This window comes from Ictalurus punctatus, chromosome 16 (genome assembly GCF_001660625.3).
Source record: "Ictalurus punctatus breed USDA103 chromosome 16, Coco_2.0, whole genome shotgun sequence".
Taxonomy (NCBI): Eukaryota; Metazoa; Chordata; class Actinopteri; order Siluriformes; family Ictaluridae; genus Ictalurus; species Ictalurus punctatus.
The window spans coordinates 1,320,794-1,342,842 of record NC_030431.2 but is presented as its reverse complement, the minus strand read 5'-3'; the positions used below and the strand labels follow the sequence as shown (position 1 = coordinate 1,342,842).

The following is a 22,049-nucleotide window of genomic DNA, read 5'->3' as shown; positions in this document are numbered from 1 at the left end:
GCACTCGGTAACTGTGGAAACAAACGAATGACTTGTGTATTACTGAGGTCTCATGAACTTGTACTGTACCGTCACCAAACTATTCACTACTGCTTTTCCTGTCCACAATACATACTGGGTTTGAATGGTGTTTAAGAAATGAAACGCTCCAGGGCATGTTATTCTAGGCAAATGTGATGAGGCCCGACGCGAAGCGGAGTCACTGTTATCACCCAGAAATGGATTATTTTCCAATAGTAACATGGCACAGCGATTAGCCAATCATTCCCATATTTATTGGCGATATTGCGTGACTGAATTTGCATATTGCGACCTGATTGGCTTGTATGTTTTTATGATGCAACAACACCTTATTACATATTCAGTACTAGCTCCAATAACCTGCGTTATATATTTTAGGTTGACATTAAGACACAGTAGGGATGAACGCTGCCTTCACGTGCTCCACAGATGGTGTTCTTACCCGTTTCCTACTATTGTAAAAAAAAAATTACATAACGCAACTAAGAGACGTAACCCAGTGTCCGTGGCTTAATACGTGATCGCTAAAGGTCAGCGTTCAGAAAAATATTACCACCCATCAACTGTCCAAACTCCTTAACGACAACACGATGATAAAGGTAAAGGCGATGAACGAGTTTGAAACTCGGGTATCGAGATGACTTCTGAAGAGCCAACTTGAACAAATTGTTCATGCGCTACTTTTAGTTCAAGAACCCGTATTATTTATGACGACGACGATATGAGGGGAGCCGAAGTGCGACTTAAATGAGAGATTTATTTACAGGTCAGTTGTTAATTAATTAAAAAAATAATAATTAACTGGTTGTACAGCATGTAAATGATTTGTTTAAATATTCGGCATCGCATATGCTGTTCACATAAGTGAGCAGAAGTAGTTGTAAAAGCCTGGGTCGTGTAAGAGTTGTGTCTAGATGAAATTTTCGGGCTGTAGAGTTTAGTTCAGAATTCATCGTGATGGAAAAACATTCAAAACGGGCTCAAATTTATAGAATTAAAAATAATACCGCTTCCAAATGTTTTTCATAAGGTAAATGGTCTTTATTAGTAGTGTGTAAGTCTCGAGTAAATACTGTACCGTGGGGTCCAGAAGTCTGAGACCACCGGAGAAAATGCTTCTGTTTGGCATTCTTTTTCAACTGAACCCAAAACGTCTCCTTACAAATGATCTGAATCACAGCGGGCACTCTAGCTGAATCGGACTCCACGAGCTTGTGTGAAACCTGAGGATCCGCATTGGATCAAGTCCGTCGGCGTGTCGTCTGAACACGTGCCTCAGTGGAAGAGCCTTACAGAAGATCTGACCGTTTGTAAAAATGAGTTAACGTGGTCAACATCACAAATTTCCTTACTTTTAAATGGTGGCGTAGAAACTGTAGCACGTCTCGAATAGTTGTCATTTTAACGTTCAAAAGTTAAAATGTGAAAAATTTCAAAATTCCTAAACTTCCTTCTTATTTCCACTTTTAAATAATAAAAATTCATCAATTGAAAATCTGGGATTTTTTTTTTAATGTAGTCTCAAACCCCAATTCCAAAAAAGTTGGGATACTGTGTAAATCTTATCTATCTATCTTTTGTGTGTATATATGTGTGTGTGTGTGTGTGTATGTGTATATATGTGTATATAGATATATAGATAGATATAGATAGAGAGAGAGAGTGATGCATATAGAGAGCTATAGAGATAGATAGATGGATATAGATCTATATATATATAGAGAGAGATATCTATATATAGTGATGCACATAGAGAGCTATACATAGATGGATATAGATCTATAGAGAGAGATATCTATATATAGTGATATATAGATGGATATAGATATATAGAGTTATATATAGTGACATATATAGAGAGAGCAATATATAGAGATATATAGTGGGGTCTCCATGGTTCTGACTTGTTTGTCCAGGACATCCCACAGATTCTCGATCGGATCGAGATCTGGGGAATTTTGGAGACCGAGTCAACACCTTGCCCTCTTCAATGAGCCTTGGGCACCAATGACAATCTTGTCAGTTCACCAATTCTCCTTCCTTGGACCACTCTTGGTAGGTACTAACCCCTGCATACCGGGAACACCCCACAACACCTGCCGTTTTAGAGAAGCTCTGACCCAGTCGTCTAACCATCACAATCCAGCTCTTGTCAGAGTCGCTCAGATCCTTACACTTGCCCATTTGTCCTCCTTCCAACACGTCAACTTCTAGAACTCACTGTTTACTTGTTGCCTAATAAATATATCCTACTCCTTAACAGGTGTCCACCGTAATGAGATCATTAACGTTATTCCCGTCACCCGTCAGTGCGTTTAATTTTGTATCGGATCAGTGTATACACGTAAACATAATGGTGCTGCGGTTTGATATTTTTATTAAATCATTTTCAGTCTTAGAATTGAATTTTTATTGTATTTATTTATTTATTTAAAAAAAAAAAAAAAAACCCACACACTTTAAATAAGAGTCTCATCAAACTCTGTGTAACAGTTCGTAACTTTTATTTTTGGTCGTGGTTCGTAATGTGTATCACCTTATCACCAAGTATTGTGATACAATAGTTTGATCATATCGCTCAGCCCTCATGACAGGAATGAGTTAACATGTTAGCTATTAGCATTACTATCAGAGGCTGGTTTATTATCTCCTGGAGGATGAATTCATCATTATGAAAACACGAGTATTCGAATATAGCGGAGTTGTGCTCGAGTTTTAGAGGAAAGTTCTCGGGGAGACGAGGCGTCTGTACATGACTGGGGGTGATGTTAAGGTACTGCTCCTGTTGTTGTGTTTGTGAAGGAGCGCTGAGGTGTATTTCTCACGAGCGTCGGTGGACGGAGCTCTTTCCGCACAGCGCGCGAGACTCTCAGTCGAGGGAGCGCGAAGCGAGGAGAAGGTCTGCGTGACTTTGGAAAGAAGCTCCTGAGAAACTGAACTCGAGTCCGGCGCATTGTTTTTTGTTTCAGCTCTCCGTCCGCTGGTGAATGCGATGTCCCGCTGCGTATCTAATGCCACGTCCTGACAGACCGAGAGCTGAGGAAAAGCCGTTAAAGACGAGGCGCGTGCTGAGGTGAGTGCGCTTCTCTCGCGGAAATTTAAATGTGACAGGCGCGCGCGCTGCTCCAGACTTCCAACGCTACGCTACGCTGAATGAAAACTCCGGACTCCATCTCCCCGGTTAATTACTTTATATTCAGATTAAATGTGTAAAATGTCGGGGATTTTAAGTACGTATGTAGACCTTTATATTCTCATTGATTTTAAAAAACAGAAAGTGTGAAAGTTCGCCGCGGGCTCGGACACAGCGGTAAATACTTATGCTAAGGTAACTTTCCTCAGGATTTTCTTCCAGAAAGTTCTTGGAATAAGTGTGATTTGGACTTTGTTTTTACTCCGGTTATATAGTTAATGGTTTTTTTTATTATTATTTTTTCGAGAAAACCGGAGTGGACAAGAATTGTAAAAGTATCGTAAATGTGTATATTTTTATTTTAGGTGTACTAAATTATCGGTGTCGCTATGGAAATCGATAAACGTCCATACATACAGAGAGAACCAAACCAATAACTGCTATTCTGTACTGTAATGGTGTATTTTTAAAATAATTGTCTATCTATTTCTGCCTATCTATTGGTCTGTCTTTCTGTCCGTCTATCTATCTGTCTATCTATCTATCTATCTATCGGTCTATCTATTTGTTGGTCTATCTATCTATCTATCTATCTATCTGTCTATCTATCTGTCTGTCTCTATCTTTGTTAGTCTGTCTATCTATCTGTCTGTTGGTCTATCTATCTATCTATCTATCTATCTATCTATCTATCTGTCTATCTATCTGTCTATCTATCTATTTGTTGGTCTGTCTTTGTCTGTTTATCTGTCTATACACATATTTGTTGGTCTCTCTGTATGTCTGTCTTTCTGTCTGTTCATTTGTCTGTCTGTCTGCCTATCTATCTGTCTTTGTCTGTTTATCTATTTGTCTGTCTATTTGTCGGTTTGTCTGTCTATCTATCTATTGGTCTGTCTATATGTCTGTCTATCTGTTTGACTGTCTATCTATCTATCTTACTATCTGTTTGTTGGTCTGTATAATCTATCTGTCTGTCTATTTATCTATTTGTTGGTCTGTCCGTCTATCTATCTATTCGTCTGTCTATCTATTTGATTGTCTATCTATCTATCTGTCTATCTGTTTGTTGGTCTGTCTAATCTATCCATCTATCTGTTTGTCGGTCTGTCCGTCTATCTATCGTAGCTTCTACTCACTGACTGCAGTGTTTCAGTTTAAGGTTTAAGAAGTTAAGAACACTATCACTATATGTCGTCCCCCCCAGACTTTTATTATGTATATTTTATGGACGCGGGTTATTGTACCTGCTCCTTCAGTCGTCCTGCAGCTTGTTGCCCCGGCCGAAGGTGTTCTCCTCCTGCTCTCCTCCTGCCTCAGGAGATAAATCAAACGTTCTCTACAGCTGCACGGTACATCACGCGGTGTTTACTGCAGTTTAAGACTTTGTCGCAGATGCAGCCGCACGTCGTCTGATTCGAGAAACCCCGATGCGGTCCAGAGAGCGTCAGTCTCGCGGAAACACGTACGTTTCCTGTAAAGTGCGTCTTACTCGGGATCATGTGGATGTTATGACCACCACTGCAGGATGTGTCGACTTTATTTATTTATTTAATTATTTTTTTACACAACACATCTAGCATTCTCGTCAGACCAGGTTCGGTCTAGATGTTCTGCTACGATCTGTTACCTCAATTGTCTGTTACCACAAACCCCTTTTTTATTTTTTAGTTATTTATTTATTTTTTTTCTTCCAGGGGAGTGATTTCAAGGTCACTGAGAACTCTGAGAGAACCCTAGGGAATTAAACTTGTCAGTGGGTGAAGGCACAGCCCTTTAACCTATCAGGGGACCAACATTTAAAAAAAAAAAATTGAAGCAGTTAGAGGCAAGATACTGTACACACTCATGTTTTGCTGATGTAGTGAAATCTGTATTAGGTTGTATGCAGTGACTGCCAAAAAAGGCTTTGCGTCCAGGTTTATTGCCAAAAAACCGCACCAGACTCCCCAGCAGTAGCTAGAATTCTGTCTTGCGAAACTACTGCAACGCCCCCAAAACCCCCTCTCTGCTGCCTCACCTTACTTCCTTCCTGCCGTGCCTCTCCTCTCTGCCTCGCTCTGTTGCTGGTCTTCTCTCCCTCTCCTTGCTGGCTGTGGGAATGGGAGAGCAGTTCATCCAGCTGTTCTCGGTCCCTCTGGACCGTCTGCCGTTCGCTTTTTGAACGAGCTCCATTCTGTCCATCTCTGTTCAGAACAAACAAGAGAGGGACCTTCTCAGCCTCGCTCTTAGTACAATAACCAGAACCAGCTGCACGTAAGCATTTTGTTACGAGCGGATACTTATATGAGACAGCGTCGCTGAGAGGTTTCGTGTGCTACGTAACGTGCTGTATTATATTCCGCGACTGCGCCACGGACAAAGCTCGTTGATGGGACTGATTGGGACGGTAGAGTTTCGAAGCAGCGTTTATTTGACGAACTGGTGCTGAATGTCGTAGGAGTATCTTTCCTGGCCCTTGGTGTGTTCAGGCTTGCTGTTTGGGGTAGATAATCTGGTGCCAGCCTTCATCTGGTTTAGGCCATCAAGTTTACCTCCCTTGTTAGCCGTTAACTCTGTGCCTTGTGTAAAAGCTTTTTTTTTTTTTTTTTTTTTTTTTTTTAAATGTATTTATTTTTGCTATATAATGTTGCATGGCGAATCCCAGACATTGACCGCTGGGCTCAATCCAAATCAAACTCTAGGCGGATGCTGTATTCTGATTTCCCACAAACGTTCTTATGGCGCTGCTCCCAAGATGCACGTCAGCGTGACCGTAAAATCGTTTCGAAACGTGTAGAAACATGTCAAGGGTGACTAAACTTTACATTATTTACATATGTTGCATATCTGTTCACGTATAGATATCGTCTGTGAGGTGAAAGCTTCCAAGACATCGTGAAATGTTTACACGCTAACGTTAACTGTAATTATTTCACTCAGTATTGCCGCACACTTCTTCGTAAGGCTGTAACCTCAGATTTCTTCATATATAAATGTTCAGCTCACGTTGACTCTTGTTCTTTAAAGGTGCATAAAAGCGAGTGGAGATCTGAGCTCGGGGGATGATCGCGTCTGATTCACGGAACGACAAAATTGTGCTTTGAGAGGAAATGATCGAACCGCTTCAGCCGCATGGACGCACAACTCCCATCCCATCCACCAGTCCCTCATTTACATCTCGTATGCATAGGACACTCCCCATTTTGATACTGAGCCAGTAATGATAATAATAAATACGCTTTCCACCGCAATAGACTGTTAAAATAGATCGACGAGGAGCTCATGAGCTCATTTAACGTGCCAGACTCATTGGCGTTATCGAAGCTCGCTGATATCACAGCTAATCATGTTGAATCGATGAAGCAGAAATAGTGATCGCAATCCAAATATAATTCATTGAACACCCCTAGCCATCAGACATACGCTGATAAGCTGTTATATAATATTTAACACTATATAGCATGCACAGCGCCGTTATTGTAGACACCTTTTAGGATCTAGCACTGTGTTCCTGTTGGGAGGAGGCTGTCTAGGCGGAATAGAGCAGGGGTTGTCAATTGACAGGCTGAACTGAGTACGTTTAAAAAAAAAACAAAAAAAACCTAGTTGAGAGACTCATGAACCAGCTCAGCTTCTGTAGCAGATCCTCTGTTGCGGATTATCCAGTTACACGTGTTTACGTAAAATATTTCGCCCGTCGGACCGGAGACGGATCAGAAAGTAGGTAAATGGGAAGGTTCTTACTGAGATTTCACGGATTATCGACTCTGGTCTGATTAGCAAACTGACGGTGTGGCCCGTGTAAGAAATGCTTGGAGACGTACGGTACGCGTTTATTTCCCACGTCAGAAGTTCAGAACCGATGTACGCTACCGGTCAAAAGTTTGTGGGCACTTGACTGAAATGATCTCAAGATCTTTGATCTGAAGGTGTGGGATTAAATGTGTGAAGTCGGTGTCATAGACAAAGATATAATCGCGCCGACGTATTCGTTTCTTTCATGAGAACATTTTATTTACCAAAAAATTTATACTAGTGTAAAACTTGCATCTAAGTGGAATTGTAGTCAGACACGTCTGGAATAGAAGCGTTTCTAGCGTTTAAAAAGTCAAAACAAAATGGCGGAGAGAACTGTTGCTTGAGTCGGTGTTTACGTTTCCTCATCGCGAAGACGCTCTTATTTATGAAAATAGTGCTAAAAACCCGGGCAGTAATCGCACCGATGTGCATGAATTTTTAATATTCGGACATCCGATACGCCAGTACGGTTCATTAAAGCTGCTGCTGGTACTGATTTGTACCTGATCAGCGGTTCCAGGACAGAGATTTAGCGCAGGCTTTTGTCGGTGTGGTGTGCGTCAGCAACTAGAGCAGCTGACATCATTATAGCGCTCGCTAATGAGAGAGTGGCGTTACGGGGCCGTGTGTGTGTCTTGGGCAGCCTCCTTGCAGCTCTTGTGCGAGAAACACGTCTCCAGCAGATCTGTGTGGTCTGGCTCCGAGTCTTGTTTGACTTGAGTCGAGTCGGACGGCTTATTAAAGCACTGTTTTACCGCTTATATTTCATTGTAGCGCAAACACGGTCGACGAAGGAGTGACACAATGCCGTGCTCTGTTCCTCGCTCTATCGCAGAGCTTCGCTGGACCATACGAGGTCTTCTTACAGCAGGTTTCAAGGCCAACGCGAACGTGCAGACCACAAGCAGTCATGCACGTCAAGACTACTGTTTTATAGGAATCTGCATAAAATTATAAAGACTGAGCGTTCTCCCTGTGGATCGGGTTAGCGTTAGCGTTACCGTTGCTTAGCGCGAACCCGCGTCCTAGCTCGGGCTTAAAACCGCTTTCCGTGTGATTACGTGCGAGTTCCTTATCTGAGCAGTCCTGGAAGCAATCTATCATCGTTCACGCTTGTTTCAACACAACAGTTTAGAGATTAATGTAGGTATTGTAGGCCCCTAACAGTGTTCCTTTTGTTTGTGCTTGAAAGTAAAAGGATCTGCCACTGCCCCGTCCCTCGACTCTTGAAATCTGCATACCCCAAGGGCTGCTGGGAGAGTTTAACAAGCTTCTGATGTCGCCGGAGCAGGGGGAGCCGTTTGAAATTCCTTTGTCGAGGTAGAAGCCGAGCCCAGAGCATCCTGCCAGAGAGCCGCAGAGGTCAGAGTGTAAAGCCGGAATAACAAGGAGGCAGAGGCCCGCTTCGCAATGCCATCTTAACTCCAGCTGCACCCGTAAGCAGACATAAAGAGCTCCGTGTCCTCAGGGAAAAGGTCTGCTGATGAAGCTCGAATATTAGTGCAGGGTTTTATACTCTTTACAGGGTTACCCTCGTTTGATGGAATTCCAAGCACTGATGGCTTTTTAACTTTCCCAACAGTGGTTTTTGTTCTAGGTCATTCTTTCTCTCTCTCTCTCTCTCTCTCTCTCTCTCTCTCTCTCTCTCTCTCTCTCTCTCTCTCTCTCTCTCTGTCTCTCGCTCGCTCGCTCGCTTTTTTTGCTGGCTATTTTGCGAGGAACCCTTCAAACCCAAACAGCCTGTGGAAAGATTGTGTTCTTGCTCCGAGGTCAGCAGCTGCAGCCGCGTCCCTCCTCCACGCATTTGGAGCCTGTCTGGGGGTTTTTGTGTGTGTGTGTGTGTGAGAGAGATTGTGTATGTGTATATTGAGGGGAGGTCTAAGCTTAGCCGTATTAGCTGACCCTTCACCTCTGGCTTCCGTTCTCGTAATTGCAGGAAGTGAGGAGACCCAACGAGAGAAGATGCCGGCCTCGCATTAATGAGCACAGAGGTGCCAGTGTTATTAAAGCCCATCGGTGGCCATATTGTCTGGACCTCAGTAGGGGGGGAAAAAAACCCCTGAAAGGTTATACCTGTTCGAAAAGTGGGCCTGTTACGACGGCTCGTTAAAGCCATATGTTTGACGAATGAAAGACAAACAATGAATTAGCTAGTGTGTGTGTTTTTTTTTTTTTTTTTTTTTGGAGAAACCGAACGTTTCTTTAAATAGCATGGGCAATAAAAGAATACCGCAGTTTGTGGTAAACGACGTACTAAGTGAGAGAGACATGTTTAAAAGCGTTAAATCCCAGCCAAAGTCATCAGAAGAGTGGTAGAGTCAGTAACAACACTGTGAAACTGTTTATGGGTCATATGGCACCAAGCGTCGTGTGTCCGGTGCCAACAGCGGTGCCATTTTAAGAAAAAGTCCCCTGAAGTGAAAATGTGCGAGCAGCATGTCTGCAAAAAATGAAAAAAAAAAACAAAAACAAAAAAAAAACGAGAGAACGCCTGTGCCGTTTTTTTTTTTTTTTTTTCCTCTCGCCCTTCTGCGGATGACTTATCTCCCGAACGTGTCGCACGCCGCAGACTAAACGTGTCTGCCTCCTGTCACGCGGACGCCCAGGCGTAAGAGATTTATAGCACCTCGGCCTTTGATATCTGGCACGGCCGACCTCGCGTAGGGAGACGATTGAGCATGAAGTACAGTATGAGTGTGCTCCGTGAGCCCGTCCAGCACCGTTTCATCTCCATTGGGCTGTGTGTGTGTGTGTGGGGGGTGTGCGTGACGTATCCGTGTCTGTACGTCTTATGAACTAATTTATGAGGGTGCCGTACGAAGGATTCACTCGCTGTCTCTTACTCTTATCTCTGTGCCAGTAACAGGCAGAGCACTTGAGCTGCTGGAAGTCGTAGCAAGTTGAAGTCTCCATTAGAAGGAATCTCAGATGAGGCATGCAATATAAATGCTTCGGTTTTGCACCATGATATACGAGCAGATTAGTTTGTTTGGTCACGGTACGGTGATGTTCTCTGGGATCGGAGACTGGAGCTAAATGTGGTGCACACTCTACCAACCACCCACGACTTCTTACTGTCGGAGAAAGATGAGGGAGCGCGTTCCTTACGATGGCTTCACCGACGTAAGCCCTAGATAATCTCTCTCTCTCTAAGAAAGATTTCCCGTCTGACTTTATGCAGTAAGACCCCGGTCGAGCATGAAGATATTTAAAAAGACAAAATGCATCTTCACTAATGTAGAAAAAACAGAACTTTTGGTAGGTTTGAAGGCAACCAAATGAAAAGGACTCCCAGGAACATTTCAGAATATCAGGATACAGATTCCGCCATGGATGTTCTAGATATTAGTTTGAGAAATACGCGAATGAAACAAAGGGGGAGTCTCTCTTGCGGCCCTCTGCGTAAATCGGATCCAGATGTGCTATAGTATGATCGATTAGGTACGCGTCGATGCCGGTCTTTTCAAGACGAGGTGTTGTGAATTGCACCTCGGGCGTAGTGTAGTCACGGGCAAGCTTGCGTGGGTCAGTGCTCGCTGAAGTGAACTGCAGCAGTTTCTCTGCACGCTCCTCACTCGCCGGTACCCTCGTGCTCTCTGATGAAGATACCGTTTAATACTGTAAGATGATTTATCGGGTTACATCTGTATTGATATTTTTACAAAGCGCAGTTTGCGGCCCGACTTGAATCGCCGTCTAATCGTGATCGCTAACCGGAGCGTAACGGGTGTTTTTGCCTGAAGCTGATTTGATGACATCGTCTTGTCGCTCCTCTTGAGAAGTTTCGTCGAACACACAATAGCTCTTATTCATCACCGTTGCTTGTGGGTAAAATCCGATCGCAGGACGAGCGCGCACAGATTCCGCCGACGTTTTCCGCTGACTCATCAGTCTGGTTTTTGGCGTATCTGTGCGATCTAACTCGCGTCCGGGCGACGTGCGTTTTACAAATCCCTGCTCCGATCAAAATCGCTTTCATCAGTAATTCTAGCAAGTGTGGAAAGTTCAGAGGTAGGACTGTAAATAAAACGTAATAACCGTAATTGCACACGCAGGAATATCGTATTAAGGTATCACCTAGGAGATGGAGTTTAGTGTCGACGTGTCATTTGTAAATACGTTACGTACGTGGATGTGCCGTCAAACTTAGATCTGGCTGTAGCCCGAGTTCTTTCCTTTCATTGCCTCACTAACACACCTGCATATATTAGTGTGTGTCACTTATAGGCACATGCAAATGATTCATATTTAAAATTTTTTAAAAAATGGATGTAAACTTGTACAGTCTCGCTCTCTCTTTTTCTCTCACTCACTCTCACTGTCTCTCTCTCTTTCTTGCTCTCACTTTTTCTCTTTCACTCACTCACATACTCTCACCCCCCTCTTTCTCACCCTCTCTCTCTCACTCACTCACTGTCTCTCTCACCCTCTCACTCACTCTCACACTCTCTCTCTTTCTCTCTCACTCTCTCTCTTTCTCTCTCACTCTCTCTCTTTCTCTCTCTCTCTCTCTCTCTCACTCTCTTTCTCTCTCTCTCACACTCTCTTTCTCTCTCTCTCTCTCTCACTCTCTTTCTCTCTCTCACCCTCTCTCTCTCACTCACTCTCCCTCTCTCTCTCTCTCTCTCTCTCTCTCTCCCACTCTCGCCCTCTTTCTCCTCCTGTTTCACTCGTGACTAGAGTGTGAGGCCACACTCCACATTCTCTCCATCCATCACCCCTCCCTAAAGCTGCTCCCAATAAGCATTGCTCCCACACTCCTACACGTACGCTCGCGTAGTCCGTCACACACCCAGAGGCTCACGGCAGCTCGTATGCGGTCGTTCCTCTCGTGAATTTTGTCACCCAGACCTCAGCTTGGGTTGAAAAAAAAAAAAAGAGTAAACCCCGTGTCCTCGTGGGCTGGGAAATTACGAATCCTGTCAGTTCACGACGCTGAAATGTATTTATTTGGATAAGCCGCCTCGAGGCTCTCTCATTTCTCGAATGTACACACAGTCCAACGACTTGGCCGGGTCCTCAAGTGCTCGGTTTTTACAGAAGGTTTATGCGAGTGAGGATTTATTTATTTTTCTGCCTCCGAGAGACGCTGCACGTCATATTAATTCGCTTATGTCAGAAATTTCATTTCGCCACGCTTGGGTGGTTTTGCCACTTGTTCCGTGAAATTTAGCAGGAGATTTGTGAGGGGCATCTCCAGTGTAATTAGCAGTAATACATAGGCTCATTAAGTGCAGATTTACAGCTCAGGCCCTAAGGGTGTTTGTTTACTTTTTTTTTTTTGTTTATAATGATTAACCAGTGCTGATTTTTTATTTATTTATTTTGAATTTTTTTTTTACAGAAGTGAAGCCTAAACAAAATTTTTGAAAAGATCAAGAACTTCGATGCGTCTTAGACTTTTCTTAGGAACTACACTCACTCCCCCCCCCCCCCCCCCCCCCCCCTTATGTTATGTTGCGTACACATCATAAAAAACACAACTGGACACCATCAGCATCAGGTACCACATCTGTAATATTTTACCAAAAAAAACCCTTCTGATGCTCGCGCACCATTCCTCCATACTGGATTGTGCAAACTGCTTCATTGTTTCCTTAATGACAGACAGAAGACTGTCATCTGGAACCATTTGAAAAGGAGCGATCGCGAGGCCCGAGTTTAAATAGTTTAGCATTTATGCCAGGCTCCTAGACGAGAAAAAGGTGTTGGCTTAGAAAAGATCAGCGCCCTCCCCCCTCCCTCCCTCCCACTGACGACTGTTGCTCGTTTGCACGTTGTTGATTGTAAGCGCACTTAAAATAAGTTCTGATGGAAAATGTGTGTGTTTGGACGTTCCGATGGATAACGGTTTCACCGAATACACCGCAGACTGATTAACGGTGTCACATGACTCGCTTTGAAGAGAATTTCTGATAGACGTGTGGAAAAGACGCTGCACCGAAGAGTTCTGCTTGGAGTCTCTGTTTACTACTTTACTCAGGACCGCATTACCAGATGCTTATATACCTCCATTATATCCTCGTTTATTACTGTGTTGCTCTCCATCGCTTACAGTTCGCATCGTCTGTACAGGATCTCTCCTGCTGTTTTTATCTGTAGGAGTTAATTTCCCATATCGCCGTGTATATATTTATTCCATTCTGCTGCGTTTGCTCTCGTCATAAGCCTGTGCAGCACATGACTGCTACGTGTAAGAGATTGGGTTAAGTAAAATTGACTTGAGAAGATGGAACGTGGATGGTTGCAGGGTCCCTGGTTCGAGCTCGGATTACTGTCTGTTCTGCCTTTATCCGTGTGGGTTTCTCCCGGGTTCTCCGGTTTCTTTCAGGAGGAGCTTGCATGAACGAAGACGAACGACTGACGTCACGTCGGTGCGAGACAACGGACGATCGATCCGGTGTAGAGTACATTCTTGCAAGATACTATGTATAAGGTAGAAGGATTCATGCAGAGCTGTACTCGAAACCAAAAGGTGGGGGAGTGAAGGGGGGGGGTTTCTCATCTTGTTCCACTTTCGTTTAGTCTCTCCTTCAGGCTCTCCCTTCTCTTTGATAATTGCAATTAATCCGCCTGCAGTCAGGGGACAGGATATCCACTGTCTTTAGGCTGATGAGAGCAGGCTACGGAGAGACAGCAAGGGAGGATGAATTACTTCAAGCTGCTGGCTGATGTGACGTTTGCCTGGAAGGTCTCACACTCGCAGAGAGGCGAGGAGCACTCGCTTCCTGCTATTAGAGGTACGAAAGAAGGGAGCGAGGGAGTGGTGAGTAGAATAAATGGAGGAAGAGCAGAGAGCAGAGATGGTCTGGAATCTAATTTTTGTGAGCTCTGGGACGAGTAATCAGATTGGCCTGATGCTGGTGTTCCGTATTTCGCATGCAGACTAGAAATACGTGCAGGTCAGGGGTAGCAACGTCAAAAAGCGTGTCGACTTTCTCGACGTGTCTGTCGTGTGTCTGTCAGTTTTACCGCAAGGACATGGGCGGCGAAACATCCGTGTGAGAATTTCTACTCGACACAGAAAAAGGCCGGTGAAGTAATTCCGACCCGTTGACCCGTTGGCCTCGGGGCATGTTTCTGATGAGGGCGTAAATATGTTTTCATGCTGTTACATTAAAGTTTGTTACGTTGCCAGAGAAATGCAATTGGCTTGTACACGGCGAGTAATGAGAACAGATGGAGGGCCGATAAAAACAGAGCCGCGTCCAGAGACTCGAACCTATCGATTTGTACTTCGATCCATTTACAGAACCGTTCCCTCTACATTATTGATATATTTTCATTCTTCCTCTGCTGGTCAGATTCCTCCAAATTGATCAGAATGAAGCCAGTCGATTCAGAGCGCCCGCCCGCTGGAAGGAAGGAAGGAAGGAAGGAAGGAAATTTATGATATTTACCAAGATGCCTTTTTAAAATTCAAAGCTTATAATGTTGGGTTATGTCTGAGAAGCGTTATGATTATAATATTAATTTGCGTTTCGTACGCACTGATCTCGCTAGCGCTCGAGCTTTATAAACAACCAGCGGCCCACGTTGGCGACGATGACGTCTGAAGTCTGACGGCTCGAGTTACTCATTTTAAAGCTAATAATAGAAGAGAGACAGATTTCCAACAGTGAGCATGTTATGTTTGTAATGTCGCGTCTATAGTCTATACTGGGCATTATTCTGCCCAGATTATACCCAAGAACAGCTAAACGAGATGGTCGGCTGCTTGAAATGTATTTAATTATTTTGTGTTTTATTTCTGCCACGTTTTCTGTACTGTTTCCTCTGCCGGCGACCGAACGGGGGGTGGGGTTTGGATGAAGCTCCATGCTTTTGCCGTCAGCCTCTCGGATACGTCTCCACACCAAGACAAACTGTTGGCCTGGGTTATATCAGACCTTTCATAGAAAGACAAGCAAAGTTAAACAAGGTTTCTGTGCCAGACCGGGCTGGGGATCACTCAGGATATCGCGGAAAGAGTGCTATAATGGAGGGGGAAATCCTTTCACTTGTTCCAATTTAGATAACTCTGTGAAAGCTCAGCGGGTTTCAGTAAAGCAGAGAGAGAGCAACACGGCGAGTATTGTGAAGTGAGAGGAAAAACACTACGGGGCTTATCGAGGTGGTATCGAGACTGCGCTTTTAATATGCGACTCCTGACCATGTTGCAGATTTAATTAGCATTCCTGAGCTGTTAAGCAACAAGCTTGCCACTGCATGATCCGTGTTAGACGCACGAATAGGACGGGTTAGGATTTAGTTATTGTGGGACGTTTACGTGTGCGAGACGCAACTGGTTGTTTCCTTAAGGGTAGCCTGGAAACTCACCACCTGCACCACCTGAATTTTAGGGAAAGATCAGGGTGTGTTCGCTTTCATTTTCAGAGTTCCCTGGGCCCGGTGCAGGTATTTATTATTCTCTGCATCCAATAGATGGACAAGCGACAGTTTTCTGAGCGTAATGGCTGCGAGAGCCGCTGCAGGTGTGTAGCGACAGGACTGCCGAGCGTGGCCGAGTGTCAGGAGGTTCAAACGAATCCGCCTGTTTGCATAGAACAGAGCGATGGGTGATGATAGGGGACAGCTTAGAGAGACCCAGATGCGGTGTGTGTTTACAGAAGCTGTCAAACGAGCAGATCTGCCCAAAACCCAAGGCTCACACTCTCCGTTCCAGCATGAGCCGGGTTAGTTTGCACTCCCGTTAAAAACACCTCTGAGTCACACGAGTATGGCGTATCTTTTTTTTTTTTTTTTTTTTTTTGCGTATCTTCAGAGGATCGGACGAGACTTTTTTCGGCCGCCTTTGTTCTCCTTTCCAAGCTGAAATTCTGGACGCGTTTGTAACACAAGCCTGCACACTTCCATTAAACGCTTCTGACAGTGAGTGCCATTCTGAGCGGGAGGGGATGGGGGACGGTTAAAAAGGAAAAACAGATGAGTCTCCTGATTCTTTCGCACTCACTCCATCCGTCTGTTCCAGCCCTGGTTTTGCTGATGGGGTTTCAAATGTGTTTCACATGTGCTGTGTGTTTTGCGACACACGGAAAGAGGCATCCGTGGCCGTACCTACGCCGTCTCCGCATTGACGCAGGGACTCTGCGTGGACTCGGACGACTTACGAGTTTTGCATCAATGCAGATGAGATCACGCGGGTGAAGTTCGTCAGGAGCTTCTAAATACTAAACTCCCCGATTGAGCTCGAATGGCTTGCAGGGATTCCCGAAAAATCATATCCGCAAATAAACCGGTTATATTTCTCGTAAACCAGAGTACCCGGAGGAAAACCCCTGCAAACTCCACGCACACGGGGCAGAGGCAAGATTCTAACCCCCAACCCCGGAGGTACAAAGCAAACATTTATTAAATTAATTATTAAATTATAAAACGTAGGGGTCTGAATGCTTTCTGAACCCAATTAATATCGGCATCTGACAGTATTTAGTACCTATTTGGTAAGGTGTATAGAACAACAATAGATCAAATCTGACTGGATGAGTGTGAACCCCTCAGGTGAGGTGCTTGTGTTCAGCATGGGGTTAGCAGCATTTTTCAAATATTTTTTATAAGACTTCTCCAACAATGAGTCCTGTTCAGCTCTGGCTGAATGCTATTTTGGGAGGCCCTGATGGAAAATGGGCAGCTGGGCAGGTTCTCCTTCAATCAACCTCAGTATTAATAGCAGACAGACACTTGGGAGTTTGTGCAGAGGCTCAGCACCGCTGCAGTGAATGGCAGGTTTTAGCACATATCGCCTGGATTAGAGATTCGGCCAAAACAAGCCGAACCTCGTGAGCGGAGCGTCCAGGAGTTACAAGTTGATTTTTCTCTCCTTTCAGTGATTAGGGGTTTCATTTGGCATCGATGGACACTCTTTGGTATCGCTTGTCCGAGGTGTCCTTTACTGTTGTAGGTCTTGGCAGCACTGTGTCCTGGTGCAGCTGCGACGCGAGTGAACACCAGGCTAAGAAACGAGCTGCTCGGGTTCAAACTTTAAAGCCGAATAAAAACAGACTCCTCTTCCGTCACCAGTCTTCATGGAAGGTGGTGCTGGTGGAAGTGACGTGTGTGTGTGTGTGTGTGTGTGTGTGTGTGTGTGTGTGTGTTGGCGGTACCTGGGTTGCAGTGGTTGACCGGTGTGATTATTATAGATCGATTTATTTTTCATTCCTCACGCAACTACGTACACAGAGTGCAGAGATCCAGAAGACTTCTTGACCCTGAGGCTTGCTGAGCTCCAGCTGGATTCACATCACTAGCATCCAAATTCAACACCGTCTCAAGATCACAAAGATGTAAGGATTCACACGAGCCAACGCTTAAGGTTATCGTTAGAACGACGAGCGCGGGTAACGTCTGCGAGCCGTACTCGCGACGTCTCGCCCTTGCTCTTCGGCGTCCCTGTGAACTCCGCGCGAGATCGGATCGCCAAACCGGAAGCGTTACTGGCTTGCTGCTGCGGCAGGAGCATCGTAGCATACTGGGATATATACTGGGATATTTTACCGGTTCTGTTTTCTTCCGGCGCCTTTGCTTTTTAAGTGACCTGTTTCGAGTCAGCTGCAATACGGAGCACGGTCTGCGTACCCCTCTTATCACTCAGCTCCAGATTTTATGGCGTGTGATCGCCGCTGGCTGTTGTTTTTCATTTTCTCACACTCGCACGAAGTGAGAGACGCGCTCTTTTTTTTTTTTCTTTTTTTTTTTTTCTTCTTCTTCTTCTTCTTTTTTTTTTTCTTCTCTTTTGGCATTGCTATTTTGTCTTCTCAGCATGTCTATTTAAGGCCTTTGTTTTTTAGTTCCTTACTTCTCTCAGTAGGAGAGAGGGGAGCTTTAAGCTCCAGAGATATTTCTAACAATAACAGGGGATAACAGCGCTATAATTCCAAATCATTTTCCTGGAAGAGAAAGTTCAGTCCCAGGCACAAACACGGAGACACACGGCTCTCTTCTTACCTCGTCCGTCCATTTCTCTCTCTTCTGCACAACTGTCCGATTCTTTCGCGATATCACTTTTTTTTTTTTTTGTCCGAGTGTCTATTGTGATAACTTTTCGCTGGCGTATCTGTTTACAGGGACCGGAATATTAAGTATATTGGCTGAATCGTCCCGGAGTGGATTACATAGATATGAATAGAGAATGGCCCGCTATGTAGAGAGTCTTCCGAGCAGGTGGAGCGTGCGATACTGTGCATTCTGTGTGAAATGTTATTAATGAACCCTTTCCTCTAGTGACGTAATAATTAAACTGAGGTCGACGTTTAATAAACAACCGGCTAAAAATACGGGTCCCCCCGCCAGCGTTTGGACGGTACAGCCGTAACGTATCACCTATACGCTTTTTATTCCTCGAACCTCACGTGTGAATGCTCCGTGTTGGTTTTGTGCACGTGCCATCAGTTCTGCTTAAGCTAATGCATGCTTCTAGCCTTGTGTATGAGTTGGCAGAGTAAGTGTAAGGATGGATGTAAATGAGCTGTGCGAGTGCGCGGGCTGAGAGAGTTGCGGTACGGTTTAGACGCCCGCTCTCTCCAAGCAAAATCGTCCCCAAGCTCTCCCGACAGCCGCAGTTCCGCTTCCACTAGTAAAACAAATCGCTCAGCAGTCACAGAGCTCCGAATTCTGGGCAAAAAGCCTCGAATCGTGTTTGAGTGTATAACATGCTGTTGCTACGAGCAAGAGGAAATTTCCCTTTCGAATCGGGTTGATTTGGAATCGGGTTTGGAGCGCTGTGTGAGCAGCTGTTTTTCCTGCCCTCCACCTGCACTGCACAGGCCGAGCACAGCGGTACAGCGGTCTTCTGTGTAGATTTCATAAAGGTTGCACGTAATTAAACAAAGAGCCTTGCTGCTAAGCGTTGGAGTTTGTCAGGAAATTGGAAGATGAACCGGCTACGGCCTGCTTTTGTTCCAGAGTTTCTGTGCGTAACCAGCAGTGTTAGTTTTCCGACTCGTACGGTCACGATCGAGGGGAAAATCCTATGCATGTGCGTTTTTGCAAAATGGTGGCCGAAGCCCGCGCTCGTTCCTGACGGCGGAAACCGCGCACAGAAGTCTGACTGAAAGTGCAAATGAGTGGAAATCCCGGCGCTTTCAAAACAAGACTCGAGATTTAATTACACATACCTGGACAACTTACTGCATGGAAAATCCCCCTGTGCCCCATGTGCACCTCACCCCAAGGTCCAAACGCAGCTGTGCTGCTCTGACTCCAGCCTTTCGGGAGCAATAATAACAACAGTAATATTATGCACATTGAGGAACTCTGTGCCCTTTACTTTGCTCAGTTCCTGATGCTTGTTGGCTTCAGAAATTTGCTGCGCTTGGCAAAAAAAAAGCGGTAATTCATCAGCCGTGGTAGTCAGCCATGTAGGGTTTAGGGAGGAATCACCCTCATTTTAGCACTAGCGTTATCCTGGACTGAAGTTTGAGGTAAAATTAATGGTACTGGTGTTTTAGTGCCATGATGTTTGCTTGGGTGGTTTTGGAAGGGAGAAGAACAGAGCTTTTTTTTCCCCCTCTACATGAATGTTGGCTCTTAGCCGGGGCCACTGCTGTAGGTCCGAGTCGGGCTGTCCGCCTGCCACCAGGAACCACCTCTGAACGGCCTCTACTTTAGCTCTTCGACCTCTCCGTGAGTTATTAGGCAGGTCGGCTTGTGAGGCAGCACACAGTCTGGTGAAGGAGCTGTGTGGGTCCACGGAGGTGGAAATTTTTCATCTGGCTTAGTGAGATGACCCTGACGTATTCCCACTAATTCTTTGCAGAAAGCAGAGCCTTCGGACTCCAGTTCACCTGTGTGTGTGTGTGTGTGTGTGTGTGTGTGTGTGTGTGTGTACCTGCAAGATTATTAACATTCCTACCTGCAGCATGCAACCGTCAGTAGTGGTTGACGCTCCTGTGTTACATTATCTCATCTATACGCTTGGTATTATCTCGTCAAACCGCTGGTAACGGTCAATTATGGGGTCCTTCATATTTCATTTCGTTCACTTGCTCCCTCATCTCTTGGGCTGTGGACAGAATGACCGATTATCATGAGATGCATTTCCCAACCTCACTGAGTTAACATGGTAGAACAGCTGTCCCTGGCTGTCCTGAAGAGTCTCGTGTCTTGGCATGGGGAAGCTGCCATGTGTTTTGTTTTACAGACCGTGCCGGTAACCTTCATCCATCTTAAATATTGCCATTCGACCCCAGGGGTAATCAGAGAGGATTTTCAGGCAGTCTTTGAACCTCTCTGTCTGTCTGATGAGGAGTTCCACGAAAAAAAAAAACACCCCAAAAAACTTCACAAGCTCTGGATTGAGAACACTTAGAGTGGTGGTAAGAGTTCAAAACACGCTGACTTGAATTCGGCAATAATTCGCGTGAGCGAAAGTAAAAGTAGCGATGGAGAAAACCGCTCGAGGAAGAGTCTACACGAGTAATTACTTTCCAATCGAGCAAATCCGAAAACTAACTTGCTTTTTTTTTTTTAATCGATTTCCTGAGCTATGCGAAGTGAACTCCATCTCGATTATCAAAAGAATATAAAGAACGGTAACGTTTGCCTAGGTTTGTTAGCTAGCTAGCTTGTCGGTTATTATTATCACATAGTTAGCTATCTAACAAAGATGCCCCTTACACACGATCCTGAGCGTTACCTGTATATTAATACAACAGGTAATCGTTACCAGCTGTTGACGTGACATCTTAAGTTTAGCTTTCATACTGTAAAGCATCAAAAGATTTCGCTAGTTAATCTAGCTCACTCAGTGTTGAGTTATTATATAATATATATATTTAAACTCGAGTAAAAGTACTCTTCTCGAAAAAGTGACCTATACATGAACCGTGTGCTCGAGTGCTTTAACGAGCGTACGCGTAGTTCTTTCCTTTCCACCCCTGCACTTAGTGTTAATCAGAAGATTTTCCCAGGTCTGAAACACAGAGTCAGTCTCTCCGTCTTCACTAAACACGTTTCCAAACGTTCAAGGAAAGGCCGTCGAATCGGGTTCAGATTCTCCCTGGAGCCTGAACATTGTGTCACGGTGTATAAATGAAAAATGGTCCAGGGAGAGAACTCGTGGGGGGGGGAACAAAACGGCAGGGGCGCCCGAGTAGGAAAGTACGGGCGAGAGGCAGCGGCTTTGGGTGCCAGATTGGTCATAAAGCGAACTTCCTGTTTTCCTCCTGCACACGTCTTAAATCTTTCCCTTTTTTTTTATTTTCAGCGCTGCTAATTAGCTGTGGAAGATGGAATAAAAAAATTAAACAAAGCAATACAAGAAGGCCGTGATAACCGAGTGAGCGGTCGAACGGGTATGATCGCCGAGCCAGACGTATTTCACTATATTTCATCGTCGTGATTCATCTAGAGTCATTAGCTGATTAGCAGAGCGGTCGTTCATGTCAGTGGAATGGAAGCGTACGTCATATAGCCTGACCCAGCTATACGCGACCAGATCGTTGCTGTGTTGTCGGTCAATGCTTCAGCATGGAGATCCTCAGCTGCTCTTCTGGCCCTCATGGAGCTGAACACAGTGGGGCAATGAGCATGACGCTCCATCAGGGATTCCCTCCAGAGCTTCGAGTCCCCTCTCTCTCTCTCTCTCTCTCTCTCTCTCGATAGGACCCAAGAGATCAGGGCTTAAGATGCAATCCTTGCACTTTTCCTCTGAAGGCAAGTCTGCTGTTATTGTGTAGAACATTCTCCGTTACAGAAGTCATTCCTGCACTGAAGTTAATCAAGTGCCTTATCTGTGTTTGTAGTAAGCTAATACGTGAAGGCGGTGACCTTCGTGCTAGGAACACATTTAAAGACTGGGATATGGAAAGGGAATAGAGTGGATCTGACCCGAACACTACACGGACTGGAAAGAAGTCGACTTTGACGGATGAGACTCCGCCGTACGGTGAACGTTTTCCGCGATCCCGAAATAAAAGAGGAGACGACGCAGACGTGCTCTAGCGCAACACCGAGTCGCTCTGGAGCTGCAGCAGCTTTTATCAAAGCAGACCGAGCCTACTCCAAATAAACCTCCTTTCTGTAAATACGACTCGCCCCACCTTAATTGGGCAGTGTTGATTTTGTGCTCCGGTAGCCTGAACTCTCCTTCCATGACATCAGTGGGTTTCTGTTGCTT

General features: G+C 44.9%; 1 protein-coding gene across 6 annotated transcripts in view; it reads left to right on the top strand.

Moving 5' to 3' along the window:
• The first annotated feature begins 2,840 nt into the window (after window positions 1–2,840).
• Window positions 2,841–22,049, top strand: part of bmpr1bb (bone morphogenetic protein receptor, type IBb) — a 65,152-nt gene continuing 45,943 nt past the window's right edge. For 4 of the 6 annotated variants that reach the window (XM_017489291.3, XM_047160760.2, XM_047160765.2 and 1 more), the window contains exon 1: window positions 2,841–3,094. In XM_017489291.3, the coding sequence (XP_017344780.1) occupies window positions 3,009–3,094 (86 nt within the window). In that variant the 5' untranslated portion in view covers window positions 2,841–3,008. Of the gene's footprint in view, window positions 3,095–3,183; window positions 3,350–22,049 lie in introns of those variants that run through there. The other 2 variants (XM_053686744.1, XM_047160762.2) reach the window with 2 other exon arrangements.